The sequence below is a fragment of the Lithobates pipiens genome, unplaced genomic scaffold (genome assembly GCF_037356315.1).
Source record: "Lithobates pipiens isolate NorthernLeopardFrog02 unplaced genomic scaffold, aLitPip1_a1.2 Scaffold_18, whole genome shotgun sequence".
NCBI classification, from domain to species: Eukaryota; Metazoa; Chordata; class Amphibia; order Anura; family Ranidae; genus Lithobates; species Lithobates pipiens.
The window spans coordinates 340,500,808-340,523,679 of NW_027507758.1; the positions used below are offsets into that span (position 1 = coordinate 340,500,808).

Consider the following 22,872-nt stretch of genomic DNA (forward strand, 5'->3'; position numbering starts at 1 on the left):
CATAGATACGTGTCTATTTTTATCTTCCCATGACATTCTTTACCAAGATACCGGATACCTTATATGACATTCTCTAACTAGCTAGTTATAACAGAAACATCTAGAATTACTGACTCAGCTTAGCTGAAGAATCATATCAAATCAATTGATCACAGTTATTCACTCATACTGTATTTATTATGATTAATCATGAATCCAAATATATTTTGTAAGCTTGCCATGAATATAATATAACACCTATAAGTGTCAAATTATGAATTTGGAATAATATTCTAACATAGTCACGGGCACTCATAATGATTAAAGTGGATGTAAACCCTTACATATACCCAGTGAAGTGACGAGATTAAACAAATCCTCCTACATAGGTTTTACCTGTTTATCTGCAGTCTTCTATTTTCTACATAGTTCAAAGTCCAGAATTTATAAAGTTCAGAAAAAAAGGAGAGCTGAAATTACACTCTGTAGAGTTCAGTGAGGAGGGCTCCGAGAGCTGATGGGAAGGAAGAGACACATCCCCTTCACACAGCTCGCAAGAACAGAGCTGAGCCTGTCAATCAGCTGGAGGTCCTTCCAATCACCATTTTTCTCTTGGTGTCAGGAAAATCTGAGACACAATTAATACTGATAGCAGAGAGAATGAAGCAGCAGACCAGAATGACGCGAAGTGCTCTTCATTGAGACACACAATAGGGGGATGTGCTTTGTTCACATTTCATGACTAAGGTTTATAACCACTTTAATAGCTGCTCAATCAAAGAGCGACTCCAAACAATAGCATCCTTCCACCAAGCACCTTACAACAGCCTCAATAGGAAAGGCATGGACCCCAGCTTTGGGGACTCCTTACACTGACCGCAAGGTTATAGGATCACAGACTTGTATTAGCCAGGAGCAGCAGAGTGCCTGCCCAATACTAGGAATGGAGAGAAGGATAGCATGCATTTCCCTCCTACTCCAGTTCCGACAGTCAAAATCCAGGAACCCAAACAAAGCTCCCAAAAGAACCTGCAATATTATAGCTGCTGTTTGGGCCCTTTAACTCCTCCACAACCAAAACTGTCAGGATAATCAATCCTGCTCCACATCCCCAGCATGAACAAGAGATGGATAGTAAGGCAGTTAACAAGTCACATATTCAGTTTTGTTTCTCACTTTCCTATAACTCGGAGATGTCATTTTTGCGAGAATTGAAACAGGAAGCTTGGTATATATGGCTTCTGGTATACATTTTTAGTAGTTAGAGACATGTCTTTGTTGTTTTTTACTTTTTTACACTTTCTTTCTATAATAATTTCAGCTTAGGACCTGCCAAAGTAGAATAATTAATACATTCCTAAGGCATATTTTTGCCGTGAAGCAGACAATAGGTCACATTTTCAGTTTCGTTTCTCTTTCCCGTGCCTCTGAGGTGGGAGTGATCTTTACAAGAAAATTAATATAAAAGAGGATGCACTTATATTTATGTAGTGTATTTGTCAGGAAAACGTGAGCCCTGCAACAAGGCATTAAACAAGACGGGCAGCAAAAAATGGCAACTCGTCCAAAGAAACAAGGTGGCAATTCAACTGATTCAGGCAAAGACAGAAATTCAAAAGAGATGCAGGAATCTAAATTATCTACATGCTCAGAGTTTCAACATTCTAATTCTGTTCACTCTGATGGTAACGGGAAAGCAAAAAGAAAGACTCAACAACCCAATAAGAAGAATAACTCAGCATCTATGGTCAATGGCACAGATATCTGTGTAAGCACTACTAGCAAATGCCTTGTTAAATGCAGTGCAAAGAAAAAAGAGGAGATACTCCAACAGACAACAAGTGGACAAATTGAAACCAAACCAAGTGTGAGTATGAAAGCAAAGGAGACTACCTCTAAAAGCTGCAGAAGATCAAAATCAGTGGAACAAAATGATCTTGGAATATCTCAGGGTCAAGTCCATTCAAAGGCACCAAAAGAGACTAACTTTAATCAGGGGAGATCAAAAACAGAACTACATGATCTGGATGCAAAAACTAAGAGAGACCATTGCATGGAAAAAAGTGATCCCAAAAGAAGAAATAGCAAAATAAATGATTATGAAGACACTTATAACTCTGCCAGAGATAGAGATGAGATTAGAAGCCAAGCAAGCAGAAGTAACAGTTTGCCAATCTCCAACCTTTCCAAGCACTTGAAAAATGCAGTGGAAAGTTTGAAAATGAAGATGGATGACATCTCCAAAGCAGCAGAGAAAGTTAACAAGATCATAGACTTAATTATCAAGTCTGAGTCTACTAAAAGCCACCCTCTATTTAAGAGCATGACAAAAATGTCAACAGGGAGTTACTACGAAGGCGTAAAGGTAATATACTTTGGTTTTTATAATAAATATTTCACTATGTAAAATATTTTCTTAGCCCTAGGAGGAGATTTAGAAAGCAACCACTGCAACCCCTGAAGCAGAAAACTTATAAAAATAACAGTAAAATTGCATAATTGTATAATAGGTGGCTTGGAGTCCTACAGGTAAATACCATAGCATTGCTGCTATGAGGTCCTGACTAGTTCTAACAGGGACAGATCATTTGGATAGAGATATACATTTCAGTTCTCTGTTCAGCATTCCCTTGGTTTCCTCCCACAATTCAAAAACAATTAGCATGAGCCTTTACTAGTGTAGATTTATGTGGCTTGGAACACTAAACTGCTAGTTACAGGTGGGATTTTTCCCATCTTCTTTGCAATGTATTTATAAAATAAAAGCACACATACATTATAGGATCTATGAATGCTTCTTGAAATTTTCATCATTCTGCATACATATTTGTGTGTGCCTAGTGCACGTTTAAAGAGTAACTCCACTTTTGTTGAGAAAAAAAAAATATTCCCCTCTGGGTGATCTATATACATTGCAAGGATTTTAAACTTTGTTTCAGATTCCTACTTTTTGTTATTCTGAAGAAATCACGTATTGTTCATGTCCATGTGCAGTGTGAAAGTGTATGGGAGTGGTTTCATGATTATCAATCAGCTGCTGCACTTGCAGGGCTCTAATGAGGAAAATTGCAGGGTCTGCAACCCTTCGTGATTTTCCATTGGGAGTATCTCACCAAAAATTACATTTTTGTTGTAGGGATGCCTGAAATCCAACTTCTGGGAAAATCAATGAGCCAATCACACAAGCAGGAAATTATGTTTCTGGGGGAGTCCTTTACACATTCTGTGTACAGAACTTCTCCAGGTAGCCATATTGCATTGTATTTAACTGAAAATTGCAGCACTGCAGATTGAAAAGGAAGAGTAATTTTTAATAACATTTAATTACAATATGACTTGTGTTGCAACTGAATACACTATATATTTTGTATTTGCTACTTTTCCTCCCACTAAAGTGGAGTTACCCTTTAACAGACCTTAGTAACTGCAGCAAAAAGTATACTGTACAAACGTGAAGTGTGTTATCTTGCAAGCCACTTCAACTCACTAAAGCACGTCAAATGTTACCTTCAGGCTACCACCCTGAATTATTCACGGCTAACAATTTTATATTAACTGATGACCTGTTTCACACACACTTGACAATTTTTTTTCTTTTTTTTTTTGTAAAAACTGCTCTAATTTAAAACTGAAGTGCAGCTAACGTTTCCTTCCACCGTTTGCCCTCCTGATGCCTCGAGCAAACTTTTAAAAACAATGCTTTAGACAGCCTTTAATCCTGCAGTATTTCAGTCCTTTATGTGTCCCTGCAAAATCATGGCGCCATCCTCTTGACCAGCATTAGAAAAGCACTCACTGTTCCTGGGCATCTCTTGCAGCACTGCATTAGATGTGAGGATGCTGAGGAACAGTCCACTGTGGGAGCATGGGGAAGCCCCATCTGCCAGAGGCGTGGAGTACCAGGTGAGTGAAACTGCTTTTCTGTTCCCTAGATGGAACTAAGCACTTATCCAGAGGGTTGTTAGGCTATGTGGAATTGAGGTTTAAAGCTATAAGAAAAAAAAACATTGAACATAAAATACATACTTTTTTCTCCAGATATCAAACCCAAATGAATTTGACATCATGCTGAAAATTTCATTTGAGAGTTACCACACAATTGAGTTGACAAGCATTGATGAGGGTGGTGCTTTCTACACGCTGGCATTCAAAAAGCGGAAACCATCAGCCATGAGTCTATACATTGATGGTGAAGGAAATATACTGGCCAAACATATCTTGGATGAATTCAGAACTCTGGTCAATACTGTCCTTAAACAGTCAGGTATGCTAAATTTCTATCTCCTGTACATTTATGCATGTGTGTAAAGCATGAATATATTATTAAAAACCAGATATATTAGACAGAAATATATCATTCCGGTTTATATTTCCAAGTTAACTTAGCAAACACCTAAACACACAGTTGGAAAAACAAATTTTTGTATACATCTAGAAAGTCCAAATATGCAGCATTACTCACCTTTCTGCAGCAATTTGTGCTTATTTCAGTGTTGCATATACAGCATTGTCAGAACAATGTTACAAACCTCACTTTTACAAACTTGGAGGTGAAAGTCCCCGTGAGCTTAAAAAATAGCAGCACCAGAACGTTGCTCTGATGCTGTATATGCCAAAATAAATTGCAGAAAAATGAGTAGGGTGGTATCTTCTTTTGACTTTTTCTATATAGGACATTGGAGAATGTCAAAAGCGATCACCCTTTCTGATTAGTGTAGAATACACACACACGGATATTATAATATATATATATATATATATATATATATATATATATATATATATATATATATTACACACACACAGTATCTCAAAAGTGAATATACCCCTCACAATTTTGTAAATATTTTATTATATCTTTTCATGTGACAACACTGAAGAAATGACACTTTGCTACAATGTAAAGTAGTGAGTGTATAGCTTGTCCAACAGTGTAAATTTGCTGTCCCCTCAAAATGTCTAAACCAATGGCAACAAAAGTGAGTACACCCTTAAGTGAAAATGTCCAATTTGGGCCCAAAGTGTCAATATTTTGTTATTTTTCAGCACTGCCTTAACCCTCTTGCACATGGCATTCAGCAGAGCTTCACAGGTTGCCACTGGAGTCCTCTTCCACTCCTCCATTACGACATCATGGGGCTGGTGAATGTTAGAGACCTCCACCTTCCATTTGAGGATGCCCCCACAGATACTCAATAGGGTTTAGGTCTGGAGACATGCTTGCCCAGTCCATCACCTTTACCCTCAGCTTCTTTAGCAAAGTAGTGGTTGTTTTGGAGGTGTGTTTGGGGTCATTATGTTGGAATAGTGCCCTGTGGCTAGGGGTGCAACGGATCGTCACCGATCCGTGATCCGAACGGGTCACCCCACTCGGATCGGCACATGCCGCGATCCATGAAGCGCTCCACGGTCTCAGCCTTGGGAAAGGCTCTGGCTTCGGCCTAGCTCCGAAGTGGCGGCCATCTTTCTACACCCAGGCTGTTTACACTGTGATCACTCCGACAGAGCGATCACTTGTAAACAAACCGGCGTCATGTCATGACGCCAGTTCCTCTCTCCCCTCTCTGTACTAATCTGTACAGTGGAGGGGAGAGATCCAGAGATGGAAGCAGCCATCCCTCCATACCCTGCAGTACCCAGCAATACCCTGCCAATACTCTAGCAATACTCAGCAATACCCTGCCTGCCAATACTCCAGCAATACCCTGCCTGCCAATACTCAGCAATACCCTGCCTGCCAATACTCAACAATACCCTGCCTGCCAATACCCAGCAATACCTTGCCTGCCAATATTTAGCAATACCTTGCCTGCCAATACTCAGCAATACCCTGCCTGTCAATACTCTAGCAATACCCTGCCTGCCAATACTCTGCGATACCCTGCCTGCCAATACTCTGCGATGCCCTGCCAATACTCAGCAATACCCTGCCTGCCAATACTCTGCGATACCCTGCCAATACTCAGCGATACCCTGCCTGTCAATACTCTGCGATACCCTGCCTGCCAATACTCTAGCGATACCCTGCCTGCCAATACTCTAGCGATACCCTGCCTGCCAATACTCTAGCGATACCCTGCCTGCCAATACTCTAGCGATACCCTGCCTGCCAATACTCTAGCAGTATCCAGCCGTACTCTGCAGTACCCAGCCATACCCAGCCAATATTACAGTGGGGGAGATTGTGGATATTACAGTGGGGACTATATGGTGGTGGAATTTTCACAGGTTTTTGCTAATTAAATTATTTGCTGATCCGAAAAATTATCCGATCCGTGACTCTGATCCGAGGAACGATCCGATCCATGAGTTTTTTGATCCGTTGCACCCCTACCTGTGGCCCAATCTCTGAAGGGAGGGGCTCATGCTCTGCTTCGGTATGTCACAGTACATGATGGCACATTCATGGTTCCCTCAGTGAACTGTAGCTCCCCAGTGTCGGCAGCAGTCATGCAGCCTCAGACCATGACACTCCCACCACCATGTTTAACTGTAGGCAAGACACACTTGTCTTTGTACTCCTCACCTGGCTGCCGCCACACATGATTGACACCATCTGAACCAAATAAGTTTATCTTGGTCTCATCAGACCACGGGACATGGTTCCAGTAATCCATGTCCTTAGTGTGCTTGTCTTCAGCAAACTGTGGGCTCTCTTGTGCATCATCTTTAGAAGAGGCTTCCTTCTGGGAAGACAGCCATGCAGACCAATTTGATGCAGTGTATGGTCTGAGTACTGACAGGCTGACCCTCCACCTCCTTCAACCTCTGCAGTAGAGCTGCACAATTAATCATTAAAAAATTGTGATCTTGATTCACCCCCTCTGATGATCTCTCCTTCGAAGGTTTCCGATTCTTTCATATAAACAAGTGAAGAAAGTGACTGAAAGAATCTGCTCACGGGCAGTCTGCCAAGTTTTTTTTAACTTGCCACATTGTAACTAAGCTTCCTTCTTGGCTCAAAGGGATAGAATCTCTGTGTATATAAATAATCCTGAAAGACTGACAAGTTTTCAACAATGTGTAAATGCAGGAGGTTTAAACACTTAAAGTCTAAATCTTTTTCTGACACTTCTTTAAGTTAAAATCAATATTTGTTGCTATAAAATACTTGAAACCCCCCAGACATATATATTTTAGCAGAGGCCCTAGGGAATACAATGGCAATTGGGGCTATATTTTATGTCACACTGTATTTGCCCAGCGGTCTTTCAAATGCAATTTTTTGGGAAAAAATTCACTTCAATGAAAAAAAAAAAAAAAAAAAAACAGTAAAGTTAGCCAAATTTTTTAGTTTTAATGTGAAAGATGATGTTACGCCGCGAGAATTGTGAGAGAATCGTGATCTATCTTCTAAGCAAAAAAAATCGTGATTTTCATTTTAGCCAGAATCGTGAAGCTCTACTCTGCAGCAATAATGGCAGCACTCATACATCTATTTCCCAAAGACAACTTCTGGATATGACACTGAGCACATGCACTCAACTTCTTGGGTCGGCCATGACGAGGCCTGCTCTGAGTGGAACCTGTCCCATTAAACCGCTGTATGGTCTTGGCCACCATGCTGCAGCTCAGTTTCAGGGCCTTGGCAATCTTCTTAGAGCCTAGGCCATATTTATGTAGAGCAACAATTTTTTTTCAGATTCTCAGAGTTCTTTGCCATGAGGTACCATGTTGAAGTCCCAGTGACCAGTGTGAGAGAGGGCGATAACACCAAATTTAACACACCTGCTCCCCATTCACACCTGAGACCTTATAACACTAACAAGTCACATGACACCGGGGAGGAAAAATGGCTAATTGAGCCCAAATTGGACATTTTCATTTAGGGGTGTACTCACTTTTGTTGCCAGCGGTTTAGATATTAATGACTGTGTTGCGTTATTTTTTTTTTCTCATTACATTTTTATTGAATATAAGTAGAACATACAAACAACAATGTGTTTCCATCAAACACAAATGCATACATCTGGTGAATGATACAGAAAATGTAGAAAATACAAAGATAACAAGCAAAATCTTAGGAAGGCATCACGGAAAAATACAGTCCTAAGTTTTATCGCTAATCATAAGGTGCCCGACCACACCCCATGTTATACCTCTAGTAGTCTGTGGTAGTAAGGGTCCCTGACCTCCAGTCGCCCCCCAGGTGATCACACTGCCCTTGGAGGCCAAGGTCCCGCTGCCTTCTTTCCCATCAAACCTATCTTAATGACTCTAATAATACCATCAGTCATAACATCTGTATCTATCTCCTCCAAACTTGAATTTGTCTCAAGGTAAGATCAATTCTTGCAAGCTAGGTTCGCAACCAGCGATGTATATCAATATTAGGGTATAGAGTAACAAACGAAAAAGAAAAACAAAGGAGAACTCAAAAAGATTTCAAAAGGGGGTCAAGAAAGAAGGAAAGAAAAAGAGTATTTTGTAGTGTGGCTATACCCTTCGCCTCCACTATGGTTGTGCAAGTCATGCCAGTTTATACCTCACTGCATCTACTGCTATATTGTTCGTGCCAATCTATCCATGGTTTCCAAATTAGAAGTCGAGAATGAAGCCTATTTTGAGAAGCCAAAACATAATTTCATATGTAATGTGTAAGTTAGTTGTCCCAATTACGTTTGTTACACTAGGGGGTTCTAGGTTCGCCCATCTCCTCACTAACTCCAAGCGCGCACCAAGCAGAATTTGGGACACGACGTGTCTATGTTGGTGGGGAATAACGTCTGCTCCTAAAGACAGAAGCGCTAGGCCCGGTTCACATGCCACCCGCATACGTGAGATACAGCGTATAAGCTTAAAAATTTCCCACCAGTACTTTAATTTCGGGCAAGCCCAAAGAATGGGTAGTAGAGAGCCCCTCTGCCCGCATTGTCTCCAATAGGGATGAGCCGAACACCCCCCGGTTCGGTTCGCACCAGAACTTTCGAACGGACCCCAAATTCGAACAAACTTTAGAACCCCATTGACGTCTATGGGACTCCAACATTTGAAATTAAAAGTGCTAATTTTAACGGCTAATATGCAAGATACTGTCTTAAAAAGGGTTTGGGGACCTGGCTCTTGCCCCAGGGGACATGGGTCAATGCCTAAAATGTTTTTAAAAATGGCCGTTTTGGCGGGAGCACTGATTTTAATGATGATTAAAGTGAAAAAAAAAAGTGAAATATTCCTTTAAATATGGTGCCTGGGGGGTGTCTGCAGTATGCCTGTGAAGTGCCACGTGTTTCCTGTGTTTAGAACAGTCCCTGCACAAAATGACATTAAACAGAAATAACATCATTGAAAACTGCTTGCGGTTTTAATGTTATATCTGGTTCCTGCAATATGGTTGAAAACCATTGAGAAAAATGCCATGGGTAGCCCTCCCTGCCCATTACCAGCCCCTTTGGGTCTTGTACGCATATCAAGGGGAACCCTGTACCCATATTAAAAAAAGGAAATGCGTGTGGCCCCCAGGCCCTATATACTCAGAACAGCAGTATACAGGCGGTGCAAACAAGACAGGGACTGTGTAGGTTTGTTGTGTTAAGTTGAATCTGTTTGTAATTTTCAACTGGTACATTTTTAAAGTGTAGCTCCAGTCAAAAAAACTATTTTTAAGCTTTTTGGAAAACATAGGGATGTTTGAAAGTAGGGGCCTGCCCTATATGCTCTGCAGAAATGGCGGAACAAGGTGTTGGTTTTGCCACAACATTGTAAGCCCTCAAAGTGACTCTTGCTGGGCGCTGGAGCGCCCTGCTGTGAACGATTATATTAAGAATTGTAATTACATGCCATTGTTGAACAGTGGTAGAAAAATTGACCTTTGGTGGTTGTGGTGCTGGTGCCACAACACTATAAGTCCTCACAGTTACTCTGGGTGGGCACAGGAACGGGCCCTCCTGTGAAATATTATATCAAGAATTGTAATTACATGTCCCTGTTAAACAGGGGCAGAAAAATTGGGCCTTAGGCACTGGTGCTGGTGCCACGACACTGCAACCTCTCCAATATACTCTAGTTTTATTGCAGGAATTAGCCCTGCTGCAAAGCATTGCAGGAAAAGTTGTACTTAAATGCCCCTGTTAACCACTTTCAGACCGGACCATTTTGCTGGTCAATGACCAGAGGTCTTTTTACAATTTGGCACTGCGCTGCTTTAACTGGTAATTGCGCGGTCATGCAATGTTGTACCCAAACAAAATTTGCGTCCTTTTCTTCCCACAAATAGAGCTTTCTTTTGATGGTATTTGATTGCCTCTGCGATTTTTATTTTTTGCGATATAAATGTAAAAAGACCGCAAATTTTGAAAAAAAAATGATATTTTCTACTTTTTGTTATTAGAAAAATCCAATAAACTCAATTTTAGTCATACATTTAGGCCAAAATGTATTCAGCCACAAGTCTTTGGTAAAAAAAAAAGTCAATAACTGTATATTTATTGGTTTGCGCAAAAGTTGTCACATCTACAAACTAAGGTACGTTTTCTGGAATTTACGCAGCTTTTAGTTTACGACTGCCTATCTCATTTCCTGAGGTGCTAAAATGGCAGGGCAGTACAAAACCCCCCCAAATGACCCCATTTTGGAAAGTAGACCCCCTAAGGAAATTGATAAGAGGCATGTTGAGCCCATTGAATATTTTATTTTTTTGCCTCAAGCGATTGAATAATGACAAAAAAAAAAATTTTTTTTTTTTTTTACACAAAGTTGTCACTAAATGATATATTGCTCACACATGCTATGGGCATATGTGAAATGACACCCCAAAATAAATTCTGCTGCTTCTCCTGAGTACGGGGATACCACATATGTGGGACTTTTTGGGAGCCTAGCCGCGTACGGGGCCCCGAAAACCAAGCACCGCCTTCAGGCTTTCTAAGGGCGTAAATTTTTGATTTCACTTCTCACTACCTATTACAGTTTTGAAGGCCATAAAATGCCAAGATGGCACAAAACCCCCACAAATGACCCCATTTTAGAAAGTAGACACCCCAAGCTATTTGCTGAGAGGCATGTTGAGTCCATGGAATATTTTATATTTTGCCACAAGTTGCGGGAAAATTACAAACTTTTATTTATTTATTTTTTCACAAAGTTGTCACTAAATTATATATTGCTCACACATGCTATGGGCATATGTGAAATGACACCCCAAAATAAATTTTGCTGCTTCTCCTGACTACGGGGATACCACATGTGTGGGATTTTTTGGGAGCCTAGCCGCGTACGGGGCCCCGAAAGCCAAGAACCGCCTTCAGGTTTTCTAAGGGCGTAAATATTTGACTTCACTCCTCACTACCTATTACAGTTTTGAAGGCCATAAAATGCCAAGATGGCACAACCCCCCCCCCAAATGACCCAATTTTGGAAAGTAGATACCCCTAAATTTAGGGGTACGCTAGTGAGACTCACAGCTAAAAAAGCACCTAGGCTGTCAGCGACTGTATCAAAACGCTACAAGAAAAACTGTTAGCGATCGCAGGGATCAGGCCTGACTCTGCAAACGCTGCAGTTATGCGTGTTGTGTTTTGTAAGTGACAGTGATCGATCGATACTACACTTGGGTGGGCTGGTCTGGGCTTGGCGGAGGGGCTAAACGCAGGTGCTAGCAGGTATCTGGGCTGATCCCGCTAACAATGCGTTTTGGGAAACCTAAACTGCTGGTGACGCTAATATAGATCTGATCAGATACTATATTACTAAGGGAGGTGTATGCTTTGTGCGTGGGTGTTAGCGGTACTGGCACTAACCTGACGCTGCCTGGGGCGACGCAGACCTTATCTGACCCTCAAACTTATATCACCCGCCGGGTGATCAGGGGGTTAAACCTTTATTAGGTAATAAATGGCGGGTGCCCTGAAACTATAAAAAAATAACTAACCAACCAGCGTCACCTGTAACAGTTATATGGTGATCACTGGTGAAAGGGTTAACTAGGGGGCAATCAGGGGGCTTTATGCGGTAGTATATGGGGGTCCCTGGCGCTATAAAAAGCTGCGGCGAACCTAAATACCTACCTGCCTAACTAGCGTCACCTGTGACACTAATACAGCGATCAGAAAAACGATCGCTTATTAGGCTGGGTTCACACTGGAGCGATGCGGGAACGCCACAAATCCGCGGCGGGTTCCCGCATCGCATGCCTCCCGGCGGCAGTTCACACTGCCCTATGCGAACTGCTGGGAGTGTCAGTGAAATGTTAATGACACCCCCAGATCAGTTCGCATATCGCAGTGCGATCTGCAAACTCGGATCGCATGGTGTGAACACCCATGCGATCCGATTCTGCTGCGGACCAAAAAAGGGTCCCGTGCAAGTTTGCGGCGGGTGCGACGCGAATTCAGCCATACTATCTGTATGGCTGAACTCGAATCGCACAGAGATCGGATGTGATTTGCACTGCAGTGCGGTACGAATCACATACGTTCTCATAAACCGCTGCAATGTGAACCCAGCCTTAGTGACACTGGCGACGGGGGGTGATCACGGGGTTAAACCTTTATTGGGGGGGTTAGGGGGGTACCTTAGAACTAAAGGGGGCTAACCCTAACTGCCCTAACAGTTATTACAGTCACAAATGACACCCGCCGGGTGAACAGGGAGTTAAACCTTTATTAGGTAATAAATGGCGGGTTCCCTGAAACTATAAAAAAAATAACTAACCAACCAGCGTCACCTGTAACAGTTATATGGTGATCACTGGTGAAAGGGTTAACTAGGGGCAATCAGGGGGCTTTATGCGGTAGTATATGGGGGTCCCTGGCCCTATAAAAAGCTGCGGCGAACCTAAATACCTACCTGCCTAACTAGCGTCACCTGTGACACTAATACAGCGATCAGAAAAACGATCGCTTATTAGGCTGGGTTCACACTGGAGCGATGCGGGAACGCCACGAATCCGCGGCGGGTTCCCGCATCGCATGCCTCCCGGCGGCAGTTCACACTGCCCTATGCGAACTGCTGGGATTGTCAGTGAAATGTTAATGACACCCCCAGATCAGTTCGCATATCGCAGTGCGATCTGCAAACTCGGATCGCATGGTGTGAACACCCATGCGATCCGATTCTGCTGCGGACCAAAAAAAGGGTCCCGTGCGAATTTGCGGCGGGTGCGACGCAAATTCAGCCATACTATCTGTATGGCTGAACTCGAATCGCACAGAGATCGGATGTGATTTGCACTGCAGTGCGGTGCGAATCACATCCGTTCTCATAAACCGCTGCAATGTGAACCCAGCCTTAGTGACACTGGCGACGGGGGGTGATCACGGGGTTAAACCTTTATTGGGGGGGTTAGGGGGTACCTTAGAACTAAAGGGGGCTAACCCTAACTGCCCTAACAGTTATTACAGTCACAAATGACACCAATGCAAAAAAAATAAAAAATGCAATTGGTGTCACTGTGACTGGGGGGGCAGGGGTGATTGGGGGGGTGAGAGTGTGCCTGGCATGTTCTACTGTGTAGTGTCATGTTGGTGCAACTCACCGATCCTCTCTCCTCGGTGCCGGAACGAAAAATACCGACATGGAGGAGAGATTACATCACTTCCTCTGCCTGTGTTTACATTACAGGAGAGGAAGTGATGTCACGCCTCACTTCCATTCGTCAGGAGCGATCGCAAGGGGTGGCCATGAACGAATGGCCGCCCCCTCATCCCGGATCGCTCCTGAACGGATACCGACCGCCGCTGGCACCGGGGGGGGGGCCCGATCAGGCCCCCCACCCGCGGGAAGGCAGGGACGTATATATACGCCCATATGCCTGCCCGTGCCATTCTGTCGACGTATATCGTCGTGCGGCGGTCGGCAAGTGGTTAAACAGGGGCAGAAAAATTGGGCTGATGGCATCACCCAGAACCAGAAATGTTCTTCCAACATATCAGCGGAGGAGGAAGAGGATAGACAATCAACATAACAGGACAGTCACTCAGCATCAGCATAGGCAGTCTTGAAGGGATGTGATATTTCAAAAAAAATTATTCAGGTGCTTGGTAGCTGTGGGTGATCCAAGACCGATTCATCTTGATGAAGGTCAGTCGATCAACTGATTCGGTGGACAGGCGCACCCTGTGATCGGTAACAAAGCCACCAGCAGCACTGAAGGTGCGTTCCGAAAGAACGCTGGATGCAGGACGGGCCAGTAGCTCAATTGCATACTGTGCAAGCTCTGGCCAGTGATCCATCCTCAAGACCCAGTAAGCCAGAGGATTTTCGGTGGGAAAGGTGTCCAAGTCTGACCTTGCCCCTAGGTATTCCTGCACCATGTAAATCAGACGCTGGCGATGGTTGCTGGAACCGAACATACCTTGGGGCTGCGGACTAAAAAATTGTCTGAAAGCATCAGTCAGACGGCCACCTTCTCCACCGCTCCTTCTGACCGATGCTTCAGCAACATGTTGTCCAGGACCAGGAGTTTGTAACCTCCCAGTCTCTGGGAACGCGTTGCACAGACCTTTCTGCAAGGCCTCCCAGAGATGTCTCATGCTCTGCTCCCTCTGCGATGGCAAGATAAGGTCGGCAACCTTACCCTTGTACCGTGGATCAAGGAGAGTGGCCAGCCAGTAATGGTCCCTCTCTTTGATCCGAAGAATACGAGGATCCTTCCACAGGCTTTGCAGGATCAGGGAGGCCATGCAGCGTAGGTTAGCTGAGGCATTCGGTCCGGAGTCCTCTGGGTCACTAAGGGCAACATGATCAGCAGCTACCTCCTCCCAGCCACGTACAAGTCCACGGGTTTCTTGGGACTGTAAATCATCCCTACAAGACTGCTGCTGCTGCTGATGCTGAGTGCCAGCCTCCACCTCCATGCTGACACAATCATCCTCCTCCTCCTCTTCCTCATCCTCTTCCTGTGTGATGGGTGGCACAGCAGGAACACTGTCTGGATAAAGGGGGCCTTGAGAGGCAAGGAAGTCAGGAAGTCCTCCTCTTCCTGCCTCTGTTCTGCCTCAAGTGCCCTGTCCATTATTCCACGCAGCGTATGCTCCAAGAGGTGGACAAGAGGTACAGTGTCACTGATGCATGCACTGTCACTGCTCACCATCCTTGTGGCCTCCTCGAACGGTGACAGGACAGTGCATGCATCCCTGATCATGCCCTACTGGCGTAGTGAGAAAAAACAAAGCTCCCCTGACCCTGTCCTGGTGCCGTAGTCGCACAGGTACTCATTGATGGCCCTCTGCTGCGTGTGCAGCATGGCCAACGTTGAGTTCCACCTGGTAGGCATGTCACATATAAGGCGGTTCTTGGGCAGGTTCAACTCCTTTTGGAGCTCAGCCAGCCGAGCACAGGCATTAAATGATCGGCGAAAATGCACACAGACTTTCCTGGCCTGCTTCAGTACATCCTGTAAGCCGGGGTTCCTGCCCAAGAACCGCTGCACCACCAGGTTAAGGACGTGAGCTACACAGGGCACATGGGTCAGTTGTCCCTGTCGGAGGGCGGAGAGGAGGTTGGTGCCATTGTCACAAACCAACATTCCTGGCTTAAGCTGGCGTGGCGTCAACCACCTCTCGGCCTGCCCCTGCAGAGCTGACAAAACATCCGCCCCAGTGTGGCTCCTGTCCCTCAAACAAACCAGCGCAAGCACGGCATGGCATTGTTTTGCCTGCGTACTTGCGTAGCCCCTGGAACGCCTACGGAGCACCGCTGGTTCTGAGGACAGAGCACCTGAAGAGGCCATGGAGGAAGAAGAAGAGGAGGGGGTGGAGGAGAGAGGTGTGTCACAACCAATAGTAGCATTTTGGAGGCGTGGTGGCGGAACAACCTCCAACACTACTGCACCTTGTCCTGCATCCTTCCCAGCTGCCAGAAGAGTGACCCAATGGGCCGTGAAAGACAGGTAACGTCCCTGTCCATGCCTGCTGGACCATGAGTCAGCGGTAATATGCACCTTACCGCTGACCGCCCTGTCCAGCGAGGCAAGGACATTGCCTTCCACATGCCGGTAGAGAGCCGGAATCGCCTTCCATGAGAAAAAGTGGCGTTTGGGGACCTGCCACTGAGGAACCGCACATTGTACAAACTCACGGAAGGGGGCCGAGTCTACCAACTGAAAAGGCAGCAGTTGAAGTGCTAGCAATTTAGCCAAGCTAGCATTCAACCGCTGGGCATGTGGATGGCTGGGAGTGAACTTCTTTCGCCGGTCCAGCAGCTGGGGCAGGGACATTTGCCTGCTATAATCGGACGTGGGTGTACCGCTAGCAGAGTTACCGGAAGCACTTGGCTGTGACACACCTAATTCTACACCTTCATTCCTCTCAGAGCAGGTTTCAGAGAGGACTGAAGGTCTAGTGAGGTTGGAGATGCCAGCTGATGAGGAGCAAGGAGAGGTCCGCTTTGTTCTTTGGTGTGGGTCTTTGAGGTATGCTTGCCAACGAGCTGCATGGCAGGTCAACATATGTCTGGTCAAGCATGTGGTGCCCAAGCGGCTGATGTTTTGGCCACGCGAGATACGCTTGAGACATATGTTGCAAATAGCAGCAGTGCAATCTGATGCACTCATCTCAAAAAAGGCCCACACCAAAGAACTTTTAGAATAACACGCAGAGGCAGCGCCCTGCACAGGCGGAGCTCTGCGGTGTGATTCAGTCGGTGTGCTGCCCCTAAGCTGGTCCTGCCTCTTTGGACATGTGCCTCCTCCTCCTCTCTCCTACCAGGCACACACGTGGAGTCAGTGCCCTCATCATCCCCTCCCTCTTCATCGCTATAGCAAACCTGGCAGTATGCTGCAGCTTGTGGAACATGACTGCCAGATTGCTGTCCTTCTTGAGCATCCCCTCTCTCTGCGCTCACGCTACTGCCTTCCTCTAGCTGAGTGTCATCATCAGAGCCCACAAAACACTGGGCATCCTCCTGGAGCATGTACCCAACACTGTGCTCAAAGAGTTCAGGAGACTCCTCAGGAGGACGTGGTGGGTCTAGGGAAGGAGTCACTGATGATGACATTGAGAGGAGGGAAGACGATGCGTTGGCAGCTGCTTTGCTAGTACCCCGAGACTGGGTGAGAGAGGATGAGGAGGATGAAGAGGGCTTGGTCATCCACTCTACCAAGTCGTTGGCATGTTGCGGTTCAACATGTCCAGCTGCCGAAAAGAAGGACAAGCGTGTCCCATGGACACGTGCTGATGACAATGCACCGCGTCCATGACCAGCACTGTTGTCTCTAGACACAGAGCCTGCTTTCCCTCTTTTATCGGCTCGCGCCTGTCTGCCTCTCCTTGCTGGCCTTCCAGACATGGTAATGGCCTGAAGGGAGTTGGGTAAAACAGCAGTGTAATGGAGTCACACAACACCCACTAAGCCCTGCAGATGGCTCTATTAGAGAACAGCAATAAAGGGTAGATACAGGTGTATATTGTGCTGGAGGCACAAAAAACCCACTAACTCCTGCAAATGCCTTTATTATAGAACACCAGAGATAAAGGGGTATATACAGATGTATACTGTGCTGTGCTGGAGGCACACACAACTTTCAATAACTCCTGCAGATGGCAAGTGGGCTCAAATAGAGAAGAGCTATGTAGGTGGATATAGCGGTGTGTACTGGGTACAGAGCACGCAGACAGCACGCACAAGCTCCTAACACTACTGACTGCAAGCTCTATTATAAAAGATAGATCACTAGCTATATAGGTGAGGTGAATATAGCAGTGTATACTGCGGTCAGGGCACACAGACAACAACCACTACAGAAGAGCAAGATCGAAAATCGGCCGATAACGATCGGTGTGTACTGTGTTGAAGGTACACAGAACACCCACTAACTGCTTCAGATGCCAACACACTACACTAGGCCGCCGCGCTGGCGGCCTTATATAGTGTGGGGCGTGTAATACACAGCCTGATCTATGATCATTACAGGCATCCTGCCTGTGGCCAATCATGGCTCTCCTTGCTGCTGGCACTGTGATTGGCCAAGCATGCGGGGTCACAGTGCATGCTTGGCCAATCATGAGCCAGCAATGCACTGCGATGACGCAGTGCATTGTGGGCCGTGAGCGCCACACGAATTTGGCGCGAACGGCCCATAACGTTCGGAATTCGCCGAACGGGCGAACAGCCGATGTTCGACTCAAACGTATGTTCGACTCGAACACGAAGCTCATCCCTAGTCTCCAACAAAGTGGAGATCTATTAGGATCAAACCCAGCTAATCTCGTGGGGGTTAGGTACCATCTTAGCAAAATTTTGTGATACAGCTCCCATAAGTTAGAACTTTTAGTAGCACTGTATACAGATGCAATGGCAGATTTCCATTGCTCAATAGTCCAAACTGCCTGCAAATCTATCTCCCATGTCCTCATTGAGGGGGACTTAAGAAAGACATTCTTCTGATGTAGAGAACCATAGAATCAGGAAATACCCCTCAAGGAGGTACGGGGGTTGTAGAGATATTCATAGATTTGCCAGGGTATAGTAGTGGACGTATCTGCGATGGACGATAGTAGATGTGAAATTTTAGTATAAGCATAGTGGTCTCTGGACTGCAATTTATATTCAATTTGAAGTGCCCAGAAAGTTTTAAGGGTAGGACCAATTTTTAGATCATCAATAGAAGTTATTCCCTTAGATTCCCAATGTGTAACATGTAGATTTGGGATCAGTAATTGTAGGCTTGTAATGGAATGCTGTATGACCTTGGTAGGAGCAGCAGTTATGGAAGTATCAACAAGAAAGTTCCACATCTTAAGCGCAACTGTCATAGTGGGTGGTAAGTGGGGCGGAAAATGTTTTATAAACCTGCTAACCATAAGCAGGTCATACAGCCTACCATTAGGGGATTGATGAGACTCCAGCTCGCTCCATCGTGGGTTGTGATTTCCCGGGAACCAATACTTTAGTTGGTCTAAAATTGCCGCGATGTGATAATCTTTAAGGATTACATGGCCCACCCCTCCCACTGATCTAGTTTTAGTTAGTTTTTGGAAAGCACATCAGGCTTTTTTCCCTTGCCACAGAAATTCATTCAACCTGGCTTGCGCTACACGAAAAAAACTACTTGGCACCCGGATGGGTAGGGTTCTAAATAAACTGAGGTAGCACCATCATTTTAAAGTCAGCTTGCTGGCCGGACCATGTCATTTCCATCCCATGAATTGCCTGAAGTTTTGGGGAGTGTAATTAGCTCCAATCAAGTGTTCTGTCTTTTCAGTTAGAACAACGCCAAGGTATTTGATTCCTCTTGTGCTCCAGACATAGGGAAATTGAGCTTTGAGTTTCTCGCTAACGGAATTATCAATCCCCAGTCCCAATATATAGGACTCATTATCATTCACCTTATAATATGATACTTGGCTAAACAGTTTCAAGGTAGCATGTGTTGCCGCTAGGGAAGGGCCCACCTCTGTCATAATCACAACCACGCCATCTGCGAATAAGCTAATGGAATGCATTTGAGTGCCTAAAGGAAAACCTTCGGATGGGTTCCAATACAGATGGCTAGGGGCTCCATTAATAAATTAAATATTAAGGGTGACGAGGGACATCCCTGTCTTGTGCCATTCGATATACTAAATGGGGTTGAGAGGATACCTGATATATAAACTTGAGCAGAGGGTTCTGAGTATAAAGCTAGAATTGTTGACAACGCCAATCCTGAGAATCCAAAAGGATTCCAGGACCTTTGTCAAATATAACCAATGCACCCGGTCGAAGGCCTTCTCCGCATCCAGAGATAGGAGCAGAGAAGGCCTTCGTCACACCTGCGCTAGGTGTATAATATTTATCATGCGGAGTGTGGCATCAGAAGTTTGTCTATGTTTAATGAACCCGGTTTGCTCCGGGTGTATGATTGTGGGTAGAATATTAATAAGGCGTAGGGCTATAATTTTTGCGTAAAGTTTTATGTCTGTGTTCAACAGCGATATTGGTCTGAAATTTGATGGGGAGGTGGGCTCCCTCCCAGGCTTTGACAATGCAACAATTAAGGCCCCAAGCATCTCCCGTGGGAAGGAAGACGAGGCGGCAGCAGACTGAAAGACCTGTAGCAATAGAAGTGACAATATAGGTTTAAGTTCCCTATAATATTCTCCACTAAAACCATCTGGGCCAGGTGATTTATTCATCGGAAGTAAGTCGATAGCCTTTTGGACTTCTTCTATACTAAACGGGGAATTTAAAGAGTGGGCCTGGTCTGGTGTCAGTTTGGGTATAGGCAAGTCAGCTAGGAAGCGGTGAATAATCTCTGGTGGGGTTGGGCGGTGAGCAGGTCGCCCTTCAAATTATATAGTTTACTATAATAGAGACTGAAGGCATCAGCAATTTGTTGTGGATGATAAAGCTTCTGGTTAGTGGTAGGATGAAGTAAGTATTGTATTTTATGTTTATATCTGTGTACTCTAATTGTATGTGCTAACAACTTCCCCGCTTTGTTACCTGTAGTATAATAATTCATTCTAAGTCTCTTCGTTGCCTTCTCAAAGTTTTCCAATAGGTGTAATCAAAGGTCAGATCTAAGTGTGGACAGTTTTTGAGCATTGGGCTGGGAGAATTGATGTTTATTCTGTTTTTTTTTTCCAATTCTGCTATCTCTCTGGTCAGTTCACTGAGCCTATGCTGCCTCCTCTTCCTAACCCCAGCCCCCAGCTGTATGACTATACCTCTCATATACGCTTCTTGTGCATTCCACAGAACAAAGGGGTTAGACACTGAACCTTCATTATCAACTAGGAAGTTTGATAAATGCGTTTGAATTTTGTCTTTCAAGGCTGGTTGTTGCAATAAAAAGGTATTCAGCCCCCAAATCGGTTTTCTTCCCGGGTTGAAGGAGTCTGCCACCGACAGGGTTATCAATGCATGGTCCGACCACGTTATTGAGTTCACACCAGTGGACAAGGTCTGTAGAAGTAGTTGCTGGTCCACCAAAAAAAGGTTGATTCTGGTGTACACTGTCCCTCTCGTCGGCGTGCATGCAGCGCCAAGCATCATACAACCCCTGACATGGCTGACATCTAATAACGGTGGTAGTCGAATCCATCTGAGGATCCGGAGTTATATTAAAATCTCCGCATATAAGTACCCGGCCATGTTTGCATGTTTCAACCTTTTTCATCAGCCTATTGAAAAAATGCACCTGTCTGCTATTGGGAGAACAAACAAACATTCACTAAGGTATATACAACAGAGTTCAGTTCGCATACCAGTATCATATCTACCCATAGGGTCTGAAACTTGTTTGAGTAGTTTGAAGGCCACAGTGTGTCGAATTGCCACTAAGACCCTCTTGGTCTTGGTTTCTGCTTTAGCAATGAACACGAAGGAGAACCTTTTATGCGTGCATTTGGGTGGCGCTTGCTTGCAGAAATTAGTTTCTTGCGCACACACAATGCAACTGTGCAAGGAAGCCTCCCTCCATAGGGATTTTCGTTTCACAGGATGGTTCAGTCCCTTGGTCTTGATTGAAATAATATTAAGTGGCATAATTAAGTATCAGGTAGCCCCGAGCAAGATATAAGAGACCAAGGTGGTCGCTGTACTGATACTCACATAAGTAGGCCCAAAAGTGGGTGTAGTCAGTTGCAATATTGCAGACACTTCCAGTGTGCAATCAAAGTCGAGGCGTCTCCAAGCGTCATTGATAGCCATGGAAGGGGCAGGAGCCACAAAAACTAAGCCCCAAAAAAGAAAGAGGGAACAGGAAAAACAAAATAAAAAGAAGCATAAAGTCAGCAAATAGCAATGAATGGTGTGGGGTTTCTTCAACCTATATCCATCCTCATTGGGAAGGTATCCGACCTCCCAAAAGCAGCACTAAGCCAAACCTGTATTGGGGGGATAGTTCGGGCCTGGAGTAGAATTAGCCCTGTCCAGGGACTAAAAGTTAAAGAGCTGTGTGCGGCCCTCCTCTAGGTATGAGATGTAGCATTTTTGGCGGTGACTCGCCTCCATTCTTGTGTCATTCCGTGAGGGGTGCTGGTAGCCATCGCGTCTTCCTCCTCTTCTGGTAAGATGCCCCATTCTCTGAGCAGTTCAATGCCCTTCTCCAGAGACGTTATGGTGAAGAAACGATTATCTTTGGTAACAGAAAGTTTAGTGGGGTACCCCCATTGGTACAAAATCTTGTGGTTGAGTAAGATCTTCATTACTGTATTGAGGCTCTTCCTCTTTTGCAGGGTGTGTTGCGACAAGTCGCTGAAGAATTGTAGTCGGTGGTATTGTGGCAGGATTTTTTCTCGTTTACGCATTATTGCCTTCAGTTGCTCCTTTACATGGAAAAAGTGCAGCCTTAAGAGGACATCCCTGGGCACTTGTTCTGATATGTGAGCCGGTTTTGGCAAACTGTGAATCCTATCAATCGTGGCGTCCAAGTCACTAAGATCTGGGATCGATGCCTTAAACATGGTGGCGGCATAGAGGGGCAGGTCCGACTGTTGTATTGATTCAGGAATGCCTCTTAAGGTTATTCCTTCTGGACCTGTCCTCCATTTTTGCATTAATCCAGTCCATATCCGTCTCCCGCTCATCATGAGCGTCTACTAAATCATTTATAGTCCCAGCATATTCTTCCATTTTTGTCTCAATATGATCCACGCTATTGCCTAGGTCCTGTATATCAGTATTAAACCGATGCATGTACGTGGCCATATCGGATTGCAATGTGCTACGCAAGGAAAGCAACATGTCCTTTAGGACCGTGTCCAGCACAGGCTGGTTTTGCGTGGGGAACGTCTCAATTGATCCCGGCAAGTCTCTTGTGTCCTCACTAGTCAGAGGCCTGACTCACCGCCAGGCTCAATCCGCCCTCATCTAGCCTAAGTTTAGCCTTAACAGGGCTGCGGGAGGATGGGGTTGAAGGAGAGATTGATTTCCCCTCATCCAGGTCTATATTTACAGAGCAGGTACCTTTTTTTGCCATCTTGTGCTTGGATGCAGTCTTCCGCGGCGTGCAGGCCTCAGCACCATCTTGGT

The 22,872-nt window shown here is 45.1% G+C and overlaps 1 protein-coding gene across 1 annotated transcript in view; it reads left to right on the forward strand.

Moving 5' to 3' along the window:
* The first annotated feature begins 1,277 nt into the window (after positions 1-1,277).
* LOC143988104 (cyclic GMP-AMP synthase-like) overlaps positions 1,278-22,872 on the forward strand; it is a 43,173-nt gene continuing 21,578 nt past the window's right edge. Inside the window, exons 1-2 of the mRNA XM_077487386.1 lie at positions 1,278-2,344; positions 4,018-4,243. Coding sequence (XP_077343512.1) covers positions 1,532-2,344; positions 4,018-4,243 — 1,039 coding nt within the window. The 5' untranslated portion in view covers positions 1,278-1,531. The remainder of the gene's footprint in view (positions 2,345-4,017; positions 4,244-22,872) is intronic.